General features: G+C 40.3%; 1 protein-coding gene across 1 annotated transcript in view; it reads left to right on the top strand.

The window, feature by feature from the left end:
• Window positions 1-17,110, top strand: part of LOC116334301 (multiple epidermal growth factor-like domains protein 11) — a 230,030-nt gene that overhangs the window by 167,618 nt on the left and 45,302 nt on the right. Inside the window, exons 11-12 of the mRNA XM_039621112.1 lie at window positions 15,617-15,829; window positions 16,436-16,610. Of these exons, the coding sequence (XP_039477046.1) occupies window positions 15,617-15,829; window positions 16,436-16,610 (388 nt within the window). The remainder of the gene's footprint in view (window positions 1-15,616; window positions 15,830-16,435; window positions 16,611-17,110) is intronic.

The following is a 17,110-nucleotide window of genomic DNA, read 5'->3' on the forward strand; positions in this document are numbered from 1 at the left end:
TTTGTAACACTCTCTTTGAGAGTACTGCCATTCAGTTTTTATTTATATTAGTAAAAGCCAGACTGACAATTCTTTGCTTAAGTTATAACTCAGAGTATAGTGAGTATTCTGGCCATTATTATTCTAAACAACAATTTAATTAATTCATGGCTGTTAATCTCTTAATATCCACCAATTCACCAGCAACCCGTCGTGGGACGGCATTGTTGTTTTTGTTGCATTAACATTCGATCATTTTTGTAGAATTTTGCAGAAAAACTGCAATGCCAAAATTATTGTATGCCACCTCATTTGAAAGCTGTATCCTGTAGCTTGTGAATGTTAGTATTTAGCAAATGATTAAAAGGAAACCCTACAAACCTGCAGAGGAAACACTGGACTTTTAAGTGTTCTTTTTCTGGCTCAAAATGATTGCACAAATACAGGTTTAAAAATATAAAACTGTAGTGCAAATGTATAAATTTGAACTTTAAATGTATAAAATATTAAAACTTAGTTTGGACTACAAATCAATTTGGGGTTTCCATTAATGTACCAAGTTGTGCCTTTTCTCGAGACTACTGTAGCTGAGCGTCTGCTGTAATTCTTGTTGCCGTAATTCATGGATATTTATCAACACTTCTATGCAAAACTGAGAGTTCAATTAAATGTTTGTTTACTTGACCCCTGACTTTTAAGCATAATCCACCTATTGCCATGTCTTACCCATTTCACAACAAGAATTAATGTTTAGAAATCTGAGGTAGTCTGCTTCTTTCATTGTTGTATCCACTCTGTTCAATGTAAAAGTACCCCTGACTGCAAGCAGCCCCAGAGCGAGATGCTCCCAGTTCCACGGTTACCAGCTGGTACAGTTGTCTTAGATCAGCTTTACACTGTCAGGTAAAGAAGTGTTTTCACAGAAAAATCCTTTTCATTTCGGCACGGAGAAGCTAAGAAACTTACTACACAGCAACTACAGTTAATCATAGTTACTAACAGCAACAGACTCTTAGGCACTGACTAATTCAAAGACATTTGATAAGGAATTTTGATTAATACTGTAGGTATATTTTTGAAATTGGATTTCTTCCAGAAACTCAACATTAAATCAATAGTTGTGAAGAAAAGTTTTGTTCTTTTTTTTTTTTTACTCCAGAAAAAGATCAGTTCACTCGGCCGGCTCTGCACATACCCAGGAATACTACTGAAAATAAAACAAGGATGTAGCAATTTGAGACACAGAACACTACATTATGATTCTATTTCCCATTTTTGGCAAAGCACTGTACATTTTTCAAGAAACTCAAACATGAAAGCATGCCATCTTTAGCTAGCAGGTTATGAGGTCTGTCTCTAATATTGTACAGCCGTCCTGCTAGAAAGTCATGTGTTCATATTTATAGTTATAGAGTAAATATAAATAAATTTAAATATAAATATATAGAGTATATTTATAGTTATTAAATATAAGGTTTTTGGTTTAATTAACAACTCTCTAAAACAGAATGCAATAAAACTGTTTGTAAAGGGAGGCTTTATTACAGGAGTGTTGTATTCAAACTGCAATTTAAAACTGCTAAAAGAGTGAGTCTGCAAATCTATTTAAATGCTGTTTAAAGTGTTCTTACCTTCAACAGTGTATCATAGTTAGAATACCTGGCTTTTTTTGCCCCACAAGGTTTTGTGCATCATTATTTTAAATTCCGAGATACTTGATCTTTTGTCCAAACTTTTTAGTAGTTGCTTGTAATTCTCCTATTCAATTACACACTGAAGAAAGTGAAAAGCATGGAAGTTAACCGTTAAGAGCAACTGGAGTTCACTTCCTTTCTCAAGGTTTATAAAAGCAAACATACTTTTATAGACCTTGAGAAAGGCTTTTAGACATCATAAGAAGAGTTTTCCCTGCCATCATCACATACAGTAATCATTTATTGAAAATTGAGACTATAAAGCAGAGTTGTAGTGCTTACATCTGAGATAGAGTTTTCGACTTGATCCACTTTGATAGTATACAAAAAGCTGTGTGCTTAACTCCATATCTTACACCCTTATCCATCCTTTAAACAAACAAAACGCCAGCACTCACTGAGTGTTTACTTTTAAGCAACATGAATACGTTTCAGCTATAGCTGTCATCAGTGCAAGTGAACAGTTGTATTCACTAATTTAAGAGGTTGTAATCACAGAGTGGTGCTTGTGAGTAGTAAAAAAAAATTAAAATGATTGAATTACAAGTTTTGCAGCTCTCTGTATATTTGTGTAAATATTAATCTAACTTTAAATGATAAACACAAGTGTGTGAAGCTTATTTTTTTTCCTATACATTCTCACACTTTAGTTTTCAAGTTCTCACATTTTGCACCATATTTACTTTCATACTGTTCCTCCTCAAGTGCTGCCACAACCTGAGATGAACTGGAGGCTTTAGTGCTGGCCAGAAGACCAGGAGCTCCTCATTTTGTGGACTTGCCTGTATTAACAGGGAAATTAGAAGGTCGCCTATCGTTGTTGTGTATGGCGATATATCATGAAACGGCTGTAGTGTAATTAAAAAGGAGAGGTGGGTCACTGCGTAGTGCAGGGGTCCCCAACTCCAGGCCTCGAGGGCCGATGTCCTGCAGTTTCTAGATGTGTCTGTGATCCAACACAGCTGATTTAAATGGCTAAATGACCTCCTCAACATGTCTTGAAGTTCTCCAGAAGCCTGGTAATGAACTAATCATTTGATTCAGGTGTGTAGACCCAGGGTGAGATCTAAAACCTGCAGGACACCGGCCCTCGAGGCCTGGAGTTGGGGACCCCTGGTGTAGTGTAACAGCAGCCGTTGTAATGCCGTGTATTGCCGCATGGTGGCGCCTCCTATCTCATGACTGGTGTGTCACTCCCTTTTTGTTCTTCTTCGCACTCTCTCTGTAATGGATTCTTCTGTGTGTACGCGGACTAGTGTGCTCTCAGGTAAGGTGTGGTAGAGGTCAGGGCTGGACTGGGACAAAAAATCAGCCCGGGCATTTTGACTAGAGACCGGCCCACCAGGTATTATAGGAAAAACCATAAAGCCTTTGAATGAAAACAAACGTCCTTGTGACAGTGATGTACACTGTCTTGTTGGTATATGTATCAATCTAATAAACTTATACCTACACCTCCCTATTCTGGTACTGTAAACAGTACTTAGCCGAAACCCAAAGACTCCTTGGTCGAGTTAACCTCCTGAACTATCAACAACACATGGTGGAAACCTGAAATTAAGACAGAGAAGACTAGAGGTGAGACATGATCATTACTGAATATTAAAATTGATAAATGACAGATTTAGTGATATTTTCATAAACTATTTATTTACCACATCAATAAACAGCATGGCAGGGCAAAAATATTTTTTCTAACTTGGCAACCTTTAAAAAGTGAAAGGAGACAGAAAGACAGGTGAGAAAGAATAAAACTTAATTGACTTTTTGATGGCATTTTACACACAGTACTGGTACAGAATCTAGAAAATGGGGGAAAATACTGGCATCATATACAGTACTTAGCTACTTCTGAAGGAATTATGTTGGGACCCTCAAAAAAATTTTACTATTTACAATAATGGATTTCTATACATTTTACATCAGATGAAAACTTTGGTTGTAAGATTCAGATAATTATTTGTTTAAAGCTAATTTAAATTTTAAATGAGAATATGATAGAAAAGTATTTTTTTGTGTCCCCCTTTCCCTGTTAATGCCCTACCTGGCCCCCTGGCAACACTTTGCTAGACCCGCCCCTGCACAGTTACCAGCTGTCAGCTACGTAGAAAAGGATCCTGGTGTTATTTGTCTCTCAGAAACAGTTCATAACTTCCCTTCAACTCATTCATGTCACCTAAAAGGTAAACCTGTTTCTCCATCACCTGTTCAGCTCTGATGATTCAGTAAGGACATCTCCTGGTTTCATCTTCATGACCAGCAGCTTTACAGCTGTGGCTCCAGCAAACATCAGCTGATACTAGAAGGTAATATTAAATAAATTCTAACAACAACTTATCAAGCTTAAATGTGCTGCTGTTGTTTAGCGCGACATCCGCTGGTTTCCTCTTTCTGGCGCAAAGTGGGCTGTCAGGAGCATTTTGTTTCAGTAAGTAAGGAAAGAGACAACAAGCTTGTTTAAGGCATGTACATGGGTGAGAGCTCTGAGTGAGACTCACACACAACTGTAGTCCGCCTTCTTTATTTATACACTCAATGTATAGTTTACACAATGTATAGTTTCATAACTCTGTTAAGGGTAAAGGCGTGCTTCCCCTTTCGACAACTCTACTGCACGTCTTCGCCCTCATGCATATGGCATAATCTTCTCGTTTCAAGTTCCTTAGGCGTTTCCTGTTTTTCTCTAAAAGTAGTTGAAACAGGTTTCACAAGCGGTTACACAAAAGTGGTTATTTTCCACTGCAGCAGTATGTATGCTAAAGACGTAAAACATAGACTTTATAAAAAGGTATAATAAAACAGTAAAATCTCTTAACATATTCCCTCCTGTTTTTACGAATTTAGCAGTGTACATAATCATGGTTTTTCACATATCAGAATATGACCTCTTGTTTTCACATTTTCGATCACTTCATCATTAGAACCATAGTTTATGAATAATTACAACACTTTACACAAAATCATCATCTCCATCGGGATCATCCTCATCATTGTGTTCATTCATTGATACTGAAACGTAGCCGTTAATGATGTAAAAATCATCTTAGTAATCATTTTCCTTAAACATGGAAGAATGCATGTTGAAAATACACAAAATAACAGGAGTAAAATTCCTACGACTATTAGACCCTTGTATAACAAAACAGTCCATGAGCCACTTAATAACCATCTCAGCCAGTCAGTGCCTCCATCTACATATTCCTTTGACTGCACGTTCTGGAGCTGTTTTAAAATTTTTAAAGCATCTGTCATGTTACTAGAATGTATGTTATCAGGTATGTACGTACAACAAGTAGTATTAAAAAGTACACATAAACCTCCCTTTTCTGCTAACACAATATCAAGCGCCACCTGATGTTGCATAACCATTATCCTGAGAGCGTCTATTTCTTCGTTCTGTTCGCTGTTGACTTTGCAGGAAGCATTCAGAAACAGTCCGAAACGGTAATTTAGAGTCTCTATTCTTAAAGCGTGTTTTCCTACTCCCACCCATGGGAAAAGTGCGTGAGCAACCTTTTGTCTTTCAGTCCAAAGTTTAAATTCCTCTGGGACATCGGAACCCCATATGGAATCATGCAGCTTGGGGTCTGAGGTGCTTCGTCTTTTCCTTGTTATCGGACGTGGCGTCTACGGTTATTTTAAAAGTGTGGTCAGATATGAAAATGGGGGCGCACTGACCTGTCCAATTCTTAGGAAGAATAAAATAGGCTCGTTGGCCACAGAGCCAGGCCATTCCTTGCACCCAATAGGTGCCATTCGAGATGTTGCTGCTCATCACTGGTCCTCCAGGAGCGTGTGTCTGTACTGCTTTGCAGTTGGTGGTGTTTCCCATTGGCGTGGATCCGTTCTCTTGGCGGTAGCATAGGGTGTGGTTCCAATTCCCATTGTTTTCGAGAAAGACTAGGAATGATCCAGCCTTACTCCTGTGCTTCACTTTCAAGTCAACCCAGAACCATTCGTCACATGTGCCATTTCGTAATCCTATCTGGAAAGGTTCACCATGGTTGATCACAATTCCCTGGTATTGATACCCAAGGCTGGCATAACTACGGCGGCACACTTTGCCTGAGTTATGTTCATTGCCTTCAGCGCATACAAGGTGGCATATTGTGTCGTTGGGGGCATATGGGAGCAAACATAGCAATCTTTCCTGGGTGTGCTGTCATGTATATATCGATACCATGCGTTGTTCATCCAGGGGTGGATGTTTTCCTGTGTCATAGCATAATGATGTGAATTATCATGTGTCCAGGCTCTTTTCTTGCGAGGTCCATCGTTCTTCTTGAGCAGTATTAGACATCCTGCGACCAGGGCTGCCAATGTCAATGAGATCAAAAGCAGCTTCATGATGACCTGATACACCTAGCTCCTCTGGTGAGTAGACCACAAGCAAGAAGTAAAGGGCGGGGTATACTCAATCGGCCCTTTCTCCACTTTATGGATCACCAGAAGGTAGGGGAATCGGCGTCTATTAGTCTATGGTCTCACTCACTTTCTTACAGTGGCTTTGATGTATCCAGGATGGTCGCTCCGCGATCTTACATGCTGTGGGAGTGGTTAGAAGCACTTGGTATGGTCCTTCCCAACGGCGTGAACTCCAATTTTTCCTCTGGAGCACCTTGATTAGGATCCAATCACCTGGTTTCAACCTGCAAGACACTGGAGAAAAGTCCTCTGGCAGTTTATTATTCAGAACGATTTCTTTGTTTTCTAGCAGTTTAGTCATCCATTCTGCTAATGTGGTTTCTCTAGAAGATTTAGTTAAAGGTTCACTCGTTATAGGTAGTGGAAATGGTCTACCATGGATGATCTCAAACGGTGTGAGCTTCTGAGATCCTTGTGTTAATCTCATCCACATTTTTACCAGGCCTACACATTCAGGCCACGGTCTTCCTGTTTCTTCCATACACTTCCTAAGTCTCTGCTTGATTGTGCCATTTGTTCTTTCTACTAATCCTGCACTTTGTGGATGATAGGCACAGTGGTTTTTGATATTAAATCCTAGTGCTTCTGAGACTTTTTTAATTACATCATTTACAAAATGGGTCCCATTGTCTGATCTTATCAGAGTTGGGATGCCATAGGTTGGAATGAAGTGATTACACAGACATTTAGCAACTGAAATGGCATCTGCTTTCTTTACTGGATAGATTTCAGGCCATTTTGAAAATACATCTATGATCACTAATGCGTATTTTGAGCCTTGACATTCATTTAGTTCAATGAAATCCATGTGTATTGTATAAAAAGGATGAGGTGGTGTAGGGAAATGACCTCTTCTGGGTCTTAAATTCCCTTGTGAGTTATGTCTTTGACAGGTCATGCATGTTCTTACAAATTCTTTTGCTGAAGTTTCAAAATTTATAGTGTAGAAGTGTTTAGTGACTATAGTTACTATCCTCCTGTTGACACATGAGTAACTCCATGTGTCACCAGGGCCGCTGTTTTATGTAACGACTTCGGTAGTATTGGTTTTCCGTCGCACATCATTAGGTCATCTTGTAAAATTGCTCCGCATTTTAACCATTTCTTTTGTTCATTTAATGGAGCTGCTTTTTGTTCATTTTTCAGTATGTCTATTGGTATCTGTGCGTTTGTTTCCATTATTAGTGCACTTTCTGTTTTGTTCGCAGCTGCTTTTGCTGCTTTGTCTGCAAAGTTGTTTCCTTTTGTTATGTCTGACACATCCGTCTGATGTGCAGCACATTTGCATAAAGCTAGTTTACTCGGTAAGGTTATTACTTCTAGCAGTCTTTTAAGTAGACTTCCGTGCTGAACTGGGCGTCCTGTTGACGTCACCATACCTCTATTCTGCCATATCTTGGCAAAATGATGTACAGCAGAGTAGACATATTGGCTATCAGTATGAATGTTGATATTCTGTTCCTTATGTAGTTCACATGCTCTTATCACAGCTGTTAGTTCTGCACTTTGTGCTGAGTGTGAGGTAGTTAATGGTTTTGCTTCTATTATGGTGTCACTAGTTGTCACGGCATAGCCTACACAGTTCCGACCAAAACTATCTTTAGATGCTGAGCCATCTACAAAAATGTCAAGGAAGCCAGGCTGTGGTGTGCTATAAATGTCAGCTCGTGGTTTCGTTTCCTCATCTAACTTCTGCATACAACAGTGCGGTTGACCATCATTCGGTGTAGCTAAAAGTGTGCTTGGATTCAGCTGTCCAGACTTTTCTATCGTTATGTGAGATTGTGACAACAGAATTCCCACATATGATAGTTGTCTGGCATGCGTAAGGTACGACAGATTTGCTTGTAGCAGTATTGAGGTTACTGCATGTGGTACCTTAACTATCAGAGTGTGTCCTAAAACAATGTCAGCTGATTTCTGCACTGCCTCTGCTGCAGCTGCGCAGGCCTGTACACATGTTGGGAGGCCAGCTGCAACAGAGTCCAGTTTTGATGAATAGAATGCTAGTGTCTTTCATCCTGTTTTCCTTCTTTCACCCCAACCGGTCGCAGCAGATGGCCGCCCCTCCCTGAGCCTGGTTCTGCCGGAGGTTTCTTCCTGTTAAAAGGGAGTTTTCCTTCCCACTGTCGCCAAAGTGCTTGCTCATAGGGGTCATATGATTGTTGGGTTTTCTCTGTATTTATTATTGTGCTATCTACTGTACAATATAAAGCGCCTTGAGGCGACTTTTGTTGTGATTTGGCGCTATATAAATAAAATTGAATTGAATTGAATTGAATTGAATAGTGGACGCTGTTTTTCACCGAATGTTTGTGTTAAAACTGCTTTCATATAACCTCCTCCTCCATCTACATGTAGATAGAAAGGTTTGTCATAATCTGGCAAAGCTAAAACAATATTAGTTTGCAGCACGGTTTTCAAGTGTTCAAAAGCTGTAGATGCTTCTGTTGACCAGGTTACTTTATCTTTTAACCCTAAATTTTTTCCATAAATAATATTCTGTAAAGGCTGTACCTTTAATGCATACTCAGGTATCCATGATCTACAAAAGTTGCACAGTCCTAGAAAACTCATCATTTGCTGTTTTGTCTGGGGTTTTGGGGCATTTTGTACTGCTAGCTTTCTTGAGTCTAGTAGTTTCTTTCCCTGTCCTGACAGCGTGTGCCCTAAGTATGTTACTTCTGCTTTCCATAGTTGCAGCTTATGTTGAGAAACCTTGTGACCTTGCTCGGCTAAATGATGTAATACTGTCAATGTATTTGTTTTGCAACTCTGTTCTGTGTCTCCGGTGATTAGAATATCGTCTACATACAACAAATATTGGCCTGGAGCTGGCAGTTTACATGATGACATTGATTTTCGTAGAGCTTCAGCATACAAAGTGGGGCTGTTCTGAAACCCTTGAGGTAGACGTGTGTACGTGTATTTTGTCCATTAAATGTAAATCCAAATAAGTGTTGTGAATCTGGGTGTAGAGGCACAGAAAAGAATGCATTTGATAGATCTATCACTGAGAACCATTGTTCTTTGGGAGTAATCTGATTCAAAATTGTGTGGGGATTAGCTACAACAGGCGGTATCTGTTCCGTTATCTCATTAATAGCTCTGAGATCATGCACTAGTCTATACTTCCCTGTGTTTGCTTTCTTGACAGGAAATATTGGAGTGTTGCATGTTGAACTCGTTGTTTTTATTAAAATCCCTGCTTTTAGCATGTCTGTTATTACTGGTGTGATGCCTTCCTTAGCTTCTGAAGTAAGAGGGTACTGAGGTTTCAAAGGCCTGTACATGGTTGTTGTTTTCACTCGTACTTGATCTGCTGTTTTAATCAGGCCTACATCTGTTTGACTTGTGGACCATAATGTTTCAGGCAGCTGTTTCAGCTCAGGGTATGTCTCCACTGTCACTGCATATCATTCAATGCTGGAGCTTAATAAATGAGAGACTGCACAATCAATAAGGTGTGTTGCAGGTTTAGTTGTCACTACCCAACCTAATGTGTATCTCATACATCCTGTTCTACAACCTTGCAACCAACCTTCATGTGTGTCCTCAGTTTTTTCATATCTATCTCTCTCTACTTGAGTTAGTACATGGCCCAAATGTTTCCAATCAGTGACATTGTTTCGTGCTACTGAGACGTGTGGTTTTGCCATTCGGTTTAACTCTTGTGTTTTATCGTTCTGTATTACAGAGCATACGGCATTGCCGCTTTTAGTTACATACAGGTGTTGTAAAGTTAATCTTTGTGGGCCTAGTCTGTGCACTTCTTTGTCATATGGAGGATCAGGACCTGGGCTTTGTTTAAATCTCAAAGTGTTATGATAGTCTGTGCACGCTAGTTGTTGAGAGTCTGGTGGCAAATATTTTTCTGCTAATCGCTGCAAGGGTTCTAATGGTGGCAGATCTAAAGTCCAGTAGTAATGGGGCTCACCATTCCTTTGCAGTAAAAAGGAGATTGGCTTGTTGATTCCTCCTCACACAGCATTAACTCTGCGTGCATGCCATTCTCACCAGGTACTACTCCTACTTTTAGTTTTTCTAAACTATCTCTGCCTAACAAATTAACTGGGCAGGATGGGTCATAGATGCACTGATTTTTGCATTTTCTACCACTTTTCCTTTCCTCCAGTATCAGTGGAGCGGTGGCGGCTGTACATTTGTATGTCCTGAGGCTGATTTTACAATTACAGTGTCCACTGAAAATTTCAATCCCTTTGGTTTTTCATGTAGGACTGTTCTACATGCACCAGTATCACATAGCATGGTCATAGGCTGACCATTTACATAGATAATTATAGTAGGTTTGTGCTCTGAATCTAGAACTAATTGTTCTATATTAAAAGTGTCATCCTTTGCCTGTTCTTCTTCTTGTCCCTTTCCTAGTCAATCCTGCTGTTTCTCTCCTCTATTCCTGCAGTTCCTTGCAATGTGTCCTTCTTTACCACAGTTCCAACAAGTATTATCTCTCTCTCTGTCACTTTCATATCTTTCTCTGTCATTCTCTCCCTTTCCTCGATATCCGCCTCCTCTGTTTTCACCTCTAAAACCTCCTCTTCTCCTTCCTCTGTTTCTCTGCTGTCCCTGTCTTGGGCCTCTATATCCTCCTGCAAAGGCTATGAATCCTGTTTCAGGATCCACAGAAAAAACGTTCCCTTTATTTTTTTTCTTTAACACACGAGTAGCGTGCTCTGCATATTGTAATGCATCAGGCAATAATCCAATGTTCATGGTTACCCAATGTTTCTCGTGTGCTTTTACAGGTGGCAGAAGGCCATTCAGGAATGCATTTTTAAATGTTGTTGATACGGGGTGTCTGGGCCTTCCTCATAGTTTAATCCTGAATGTTGTCTAAAAACTGGGCGTAAACGATCGAGGAAGTCGGATGCTGTTTCAGCTTCCTTCTGCTTTACTTCTCCTATTTTAGCATAGTCTGCTCTGGGAGCCAGTCGAACTCTAATCCGCTCATACAGCTGTGTCATGGCAGTTTGTAAGTCAGCAGATCTAGGACCTAGGGCCCTACCATTTTCTTCTGATCCTGTGAAGTCTCCTCTAACTGTTCCCATTTTTAATCCTAACAGGTCTTGTATTACCTGAAGCATTTCATGGCCATTCAAATACCACTGTCTTCTAATTAACTCGACAGCATCTCTCCACTGTATGAAACCTTCATTTAAAGGTGGGAGATCTTTGAGTACATTCTGTCTATCTGTTTGTGACCATGGTCTAAAAACAAATATATTTGGATTCTCATCTCGCTCATTATTTTCACCACCAGTCGGCTGTCCATATCTAGGATTGGGTGTGGCTATCATTGGAAATAGACCTGAGAGGCCAGGTGGATCTACACTGCCCCCCGTGTCTCTCCCGTATGGGTATTTTCCTGTGTCCTCCTGTGGGCTTCTACCTACAGTTATACTTTTAACATGCTTTGAGCTTGAGCATAGGAGTTAGTTTGGGTGGTGAATGGATTTTTTGATTGTGGTTCAGGTGCCGACGGTGTTGGCACATAAGGAGGTGGCTGTGATTTCTGTAACGTTGTTTCTTTTTTCTTTTGTTTTTTCTCTCTATTTTCACTTCTCCTTTCTTCCTCCTCTTTCCATGCTTTAAAATATTGCAGTTCTTGTGAGCGTTTTATTTTCTTTTTTGGATCTTTCTCAGTATTTATTTCTGCTTGGAGGGTTTCTTTTAATTTTGTCAATGCGGAGGGGCTACATTTTCCCTCCCATGTGGGACATTTAGTTTTCTTTGGGTTCCTCCATCTGCATGCACTAATTTGTCCGGTGCCTGGACATTTTTTCTCTAGCCACTGCTCGTCAGCAGTGAGTTTTGTAGCTTTGTTACCCATTACAACAATACTGCAGAGCCGTCTCTGGTATTAGAGTTAGGAGTGGTAGTTGACACGCCCTTCAACTCCAAGATATTCCTGGAGCGGTGTCAGCTTTACGTGATGAAACACGACCTTTCTCCCTTCTCACCAGTACTTTAGCTACTGACAGGAAATAAAATGACAGTAACAAAAGAGTAATCCAGCAGCGTACTGTGCTGTTAAAAATGATTTACTCTTAACACACAAAAAACACAAACATTTAATATACAGTCGCGCAGATCCTTTTAGTGGATCAGTCTACCGGCCCTTCAGGCGGGCAAATCCCTGCACTTTTATACCAGCCCGAGCGGTGGCGAACCTGCACTTTTATACCAGCCTGTGCTATAGGCGAACAACGTTTTACGCGAGTGTATACGTGTGGGTTTCTTTACCTTACTGAAACGTCGTTGCAGCCGGTTTCGTTAGATCGTTCCACTGAATCCCACCGCCGTGGACCACTGATAAAAACACTGGCCAGAACCCGAATTTAACGTTTCTGGACTTTTTCCTCTACCTGGAGAGGGCTGTCGACAGACTTCAGTGCGGGCTCCCCACGACGTCAGGAATCAGTGTAGATCTCTGTTTGGAGTCACAACAAAACAGTTGTTATTTTCCCATCCGGCTCTGAAGGACCAAAAAATATGTCAGGAGCATTTTGTTTCAGTAAGTAAGGAAAGAGACAACAAGCTTGTTTAAGGCATGTACATGGGTGAGAGCTCTGAGTGAGACTCACACACAACTGTAGTCCGCCTTCTTTATTTATACACTCAATGTATAGTTTACACAATGTATAGTTTCATAACTCTGTTAAGGGTAAAGGCGTGCTTCCCCTTTCGACAACTCTACTGCACGTCTTCGCCCTCATGCATATGGCATAATCTTCTCGTTTCAAGTTCCTTAGGCGTTTCCTGTTTTTCTCTAAAAGTAGTTGAAACAGGTTTCACAAGCGGTTACACAAAAGTGGTTATTTTCCACTGCAGCAGTATGTATGCTAAAGACGTAAAACATAGACTTTATAAAAAGGTATAATAAAACAGTAAAATCTCTTAACATGGGCGATAAACAAACAAGAGAGACGGGACTTGCGACAGAAACGCCGATCATCACGTTCCTTTTCAGCTCAATACGGAACGCGTAATATTTTCTCTGAATATGAGACGTTGGCAACTCTACTAACTAACCTTATGAATAAAATAAAGTTCACTATCAGTAACATCACAGCACCCACCCAGCTGTATATAAACTCCGTCAAGTACGCAGTACAAGTTATTGTAACTGACTGTAAAAAGTCAGCACAACGAAAATAAACTCCACCTAAACTTGGTTTATCTCTGACCCAGATAGACTGCAGGTCATAACTTCTTACCTGAAGTTCAGTTCACCTGACACTCGGACCAGCGGCCGCCTCGGGTCTCTCCTCCTCCTCCCTCCCCTTTCCGTCATCCACCTGCTGGCCTCCACCACTTGCTAATTTTACTGACTCTGTGGAAGCTCCGCCACAGCCACCACAAAACAATTGAGTTATTTTTACACATCTGCCAGCATCTGGCCAATCCGCCACCTTTCATTGTTTACACCGTTACGGGGGAAAAAAAAGAACAACAATAAAAAACCATCGGCCCATAAAAACGAAAAATTACCATCGGCCCACCGGGCAAATGCCCGGTATGCCCAATGGCCAGTCCAGCTATGGTAGAGGTGTATCGAGAGGAGAAATATTTTCAGATGTTCAAATATATGGTTATAGTCTTTATTACAGGTTCAGTTATAACCACTTCAAACTGTGGAGTTGAATCTATAATTTAAAGGTTTTTGAATGGTTTTATATTCTTACACTGAAGTCTTCAGTGAGTGAGAAAACTGAGCTGCAGCGACAGGAAGTACATGTTTTTGAAGTTACATGCTTTTGCAGAAGTGAAACCGAAAGCAGAGTGAGTGCAAGCCAAAGAGTAGGGTGTTTATTATGCATTTATTGCGGATTAAGCCTTAAGTAGTTGTGTTAGATTGAAACAGTTGTTTTATATATTTTACATAAGTCAAGATCATTACACACAGGATGGCCTTAGCCTGGTTGCTTGAGTTGAGGTCAACTAAGGTGCAGAGAGCATCTGCGCACAGACAGACGAGACATACACACAGACAGATAGACTCATTTAGTAGGTAAGAGTTTATAACTGCAAAGTTTGGGTGCGTACGTGTTAGTCTGTTCCAGGAAGTACACCAGATGTCCCAGAAGATAAGCGACAGCGAAGGCGGGCTGAGAGGAAGCATCTGCCTTCGAGGCGAAGATGATGTTCTGTTTTAAACTATGTTAAAAGTCATTGTGGTTTTGAGTTGACGTATGCTTTGTTTGAGTCTGCCTGGTAACAGGAAGACTGCCAACCCTATAAAGTCTTTGTTGTGAATATTGTAGTTAGTTCGACGCTGAAATCTGCACAGCGTTCGGACTCACACATGTGTTCATTAAAATGCCGTCTAAGTGCACCAGGCTGGATCTGTGGTTATTTTTTGGATTCCCCCTCAATATTCTGAACCTTAACAGGTGGCACTTTAATTTTTGATACTTTAAATAAATGAGTAGGCTACTTACAGAAAGTCATAAGCCGTTGCTCATTCGCTATCCACCTGCACACCTCCGCGGCTGGCTTCATCTCCACCGCACGTTACAGTAGCACATCGAGTAAAGCCACATAAATGGCCCTACCAACCTGAGTTATGCACAATGTTATGACTTCCAGTTCTTGAGGATAATTTTTTTAGCGATGCGTGAGGCAGTAAAAACTCTGTTTGATTTATGTGCTTCCATTTATGTGCTTATGTCACCTAACATGAACAGTTTGGGTGTGGTTTCAGTCAGCAACTAAACCGTGTGGAAAGGTCTTCACATATCCTCCGACAAGCCCTCTAAGCAGGCGTACAAGACCATACAGCGTGCACATAGTTGTCAGTGGGTGTTTGCAGTGTGTGCATATGTTTGAGTGTGTGAGGCCCATTTGGAACATCCTTTGTCCTATATATTGTGTTCTATGGAGAATTTTGCATGTTGTAAGTTGCTGTATTAGGATCAGACATGTGTTTTTCTTCACAACTGTGGTTTAGTGTGTTGTATTTAAAGTGCAGAACAGTTACAGTCTCTTATCCATGTGTTCTAATGTATTATCTTTAGACAATTATTTTTTCAAAATGTACAGAGAGCACATAATTTAATAGATGAATCAGATTAATAATAATGGAAATAATAATCCGTGATGAAATTCAGTGCAATAGAAAACTAGCTTTCTTTGCAGAATTACACTGAAAATATTTTGGACATGCTCTTATTCTGGTCCCAGGTTATTTTCCTACCAGGAACCAAAGGAACTTTGGAAGTTGTGTAAACAGCTATTGTTACCTTTTCCCAAATACCAACTCAATATTTTGAAGAAAAAGTGGGGTTTACTCAGGGAGTGTATTCCAACTCGATTTATTATCTCTGAATTGTGTTCTTTCCAGGTAACAAAGTTGATTAAAAGCAATAGAAGTCCCAAATGCCCCAGTAATAACTGTTTCTCTCACTCTAACTTGTAAAAAGAAAAATCCCAGGCACTTTTAGAAGAGGCTTGGAATGTTGGAAAATAACTCCTCCATGTTTTTTAAACCAACTCAGATGCCAGGATGAATGCCCAGTTGACACTTATGGGCCACAGTGTGCTCACAAGTGTGACTGCCAGAACGGAGCCAAATGCTACCACATCAACGGTGCCTGCCTATGTAATGAAGGCTTCAAGGGGCCTAGCTGTCAGGATCGTTTCTGTCCCACTGGCCTGTATGGACTCATCTGTGACAAATACTGCCCCTGCATACATACAAACACACTCAGGTACTGGATAATTGCTCAGGCTTTCTTACTGTACAACACTTCAGTAGAATATAATCTACAGGGTGGGCCATTTATATGGATACACCGTAATAACATGGGAATGGTTGGTGATATTAAAGTCCTGTTTGTGGCACATTAGTATATGTGAGGGGCAAACTCCTCAAGATGGTGGTGACCATGGTGGCCATTTAGAAGTCGGCCATCTTGGATACAACTTTTGTTTTTTCAATAGGAAGAGGGCCATGTGACACATCAAACTTATTGGTAATGTCACAAGAAAAACAATGGTGTGCTTGGTTTCAATGTAACTTTATTCTTTCATGAATTATTTACAAGTTTCTCACCCCCTCACATATACTAATGTGCCACAAACAGGACTTTAATATCACCAACCATTCCCATTTTATTACGGTGTATCCATATAAATGGCCCACCCTGTAGAATGTATAGAATGTAAAGTGGAGTTGATATTTTGTTTCACATATTTCTGCTTTTCCCACTAAACTTACTATAAAAGTAACTTTGTGTTGAGGGTGTTCAAAATGGGAGAACTACAAAACAATATACACACTGCAACAAAACCTTCTAATCTTCCGGCTCTTTCAGCTGTCACCCTCTGTCAGGAGAGTGCACCTGTGCTGCGGGATGGACTGGGCTTTACTGTGACGAGACCTGCCCACCAGGTTACTACGGTGAGGGCTGCAGAGAGCTGTGTGTTTGTGCTAATGGAGCCTACTGTGATGGCATCACTGGAACTTGTATCTGTGCACCAGGATACATAGTAAGTGCAAAACTCACAATTTTCCCGGGGTTAGGGCTTAACACCAACACGTTCCTTTTCCCCCCAGTTCATTATTGGAATTTTATTGGTTCTTTTTGTTTTGTCTCACTCTAAACCTGCCAAATATATGTTTGGGATTATGGGAAGAATTAACACTGAGTATTTTTAAAACAAACTATTATCTTCAAACTATCTACAAGCTAGAGGGAGGGAAAAGGATGAGCCAGTTGCCTTGCTTCTTGCCTAACTGTATTGTGCTCTGGAAACAAATAGATGAATCCTCTGTCAAAGCAAATACTTTGATTCTTCTCTAAGCTGCTCGTTCTACCATTTACCATCTGCAATCCCACCATTTTACCTGTGTGTTTTTAATTGATTAATTCTAAGTTCATGAGAACGCATCAATTTGCTGGACAATGTAATTGCACACAAATCAGTATATATTTGAGAAGATCATTTATTTTCTATTAAAGAGCCACGATTCATGTGTTTATCATTTT

Source organism: Oreochromis aureus, linkage group 1, assembly GCF_013358895.1.
Source record: "Oreochromis aureus strain Israel breed Guangdong linkage group 1, ZZ_aureus, whole genome shotgun sequence".
NCBI classification, from domain to species: Eukaryota; Metazoa; Chordata; class Actinopteri; order Cichliformes; family Cichlidae; genus Oreochromis; species Oreochromis aureus.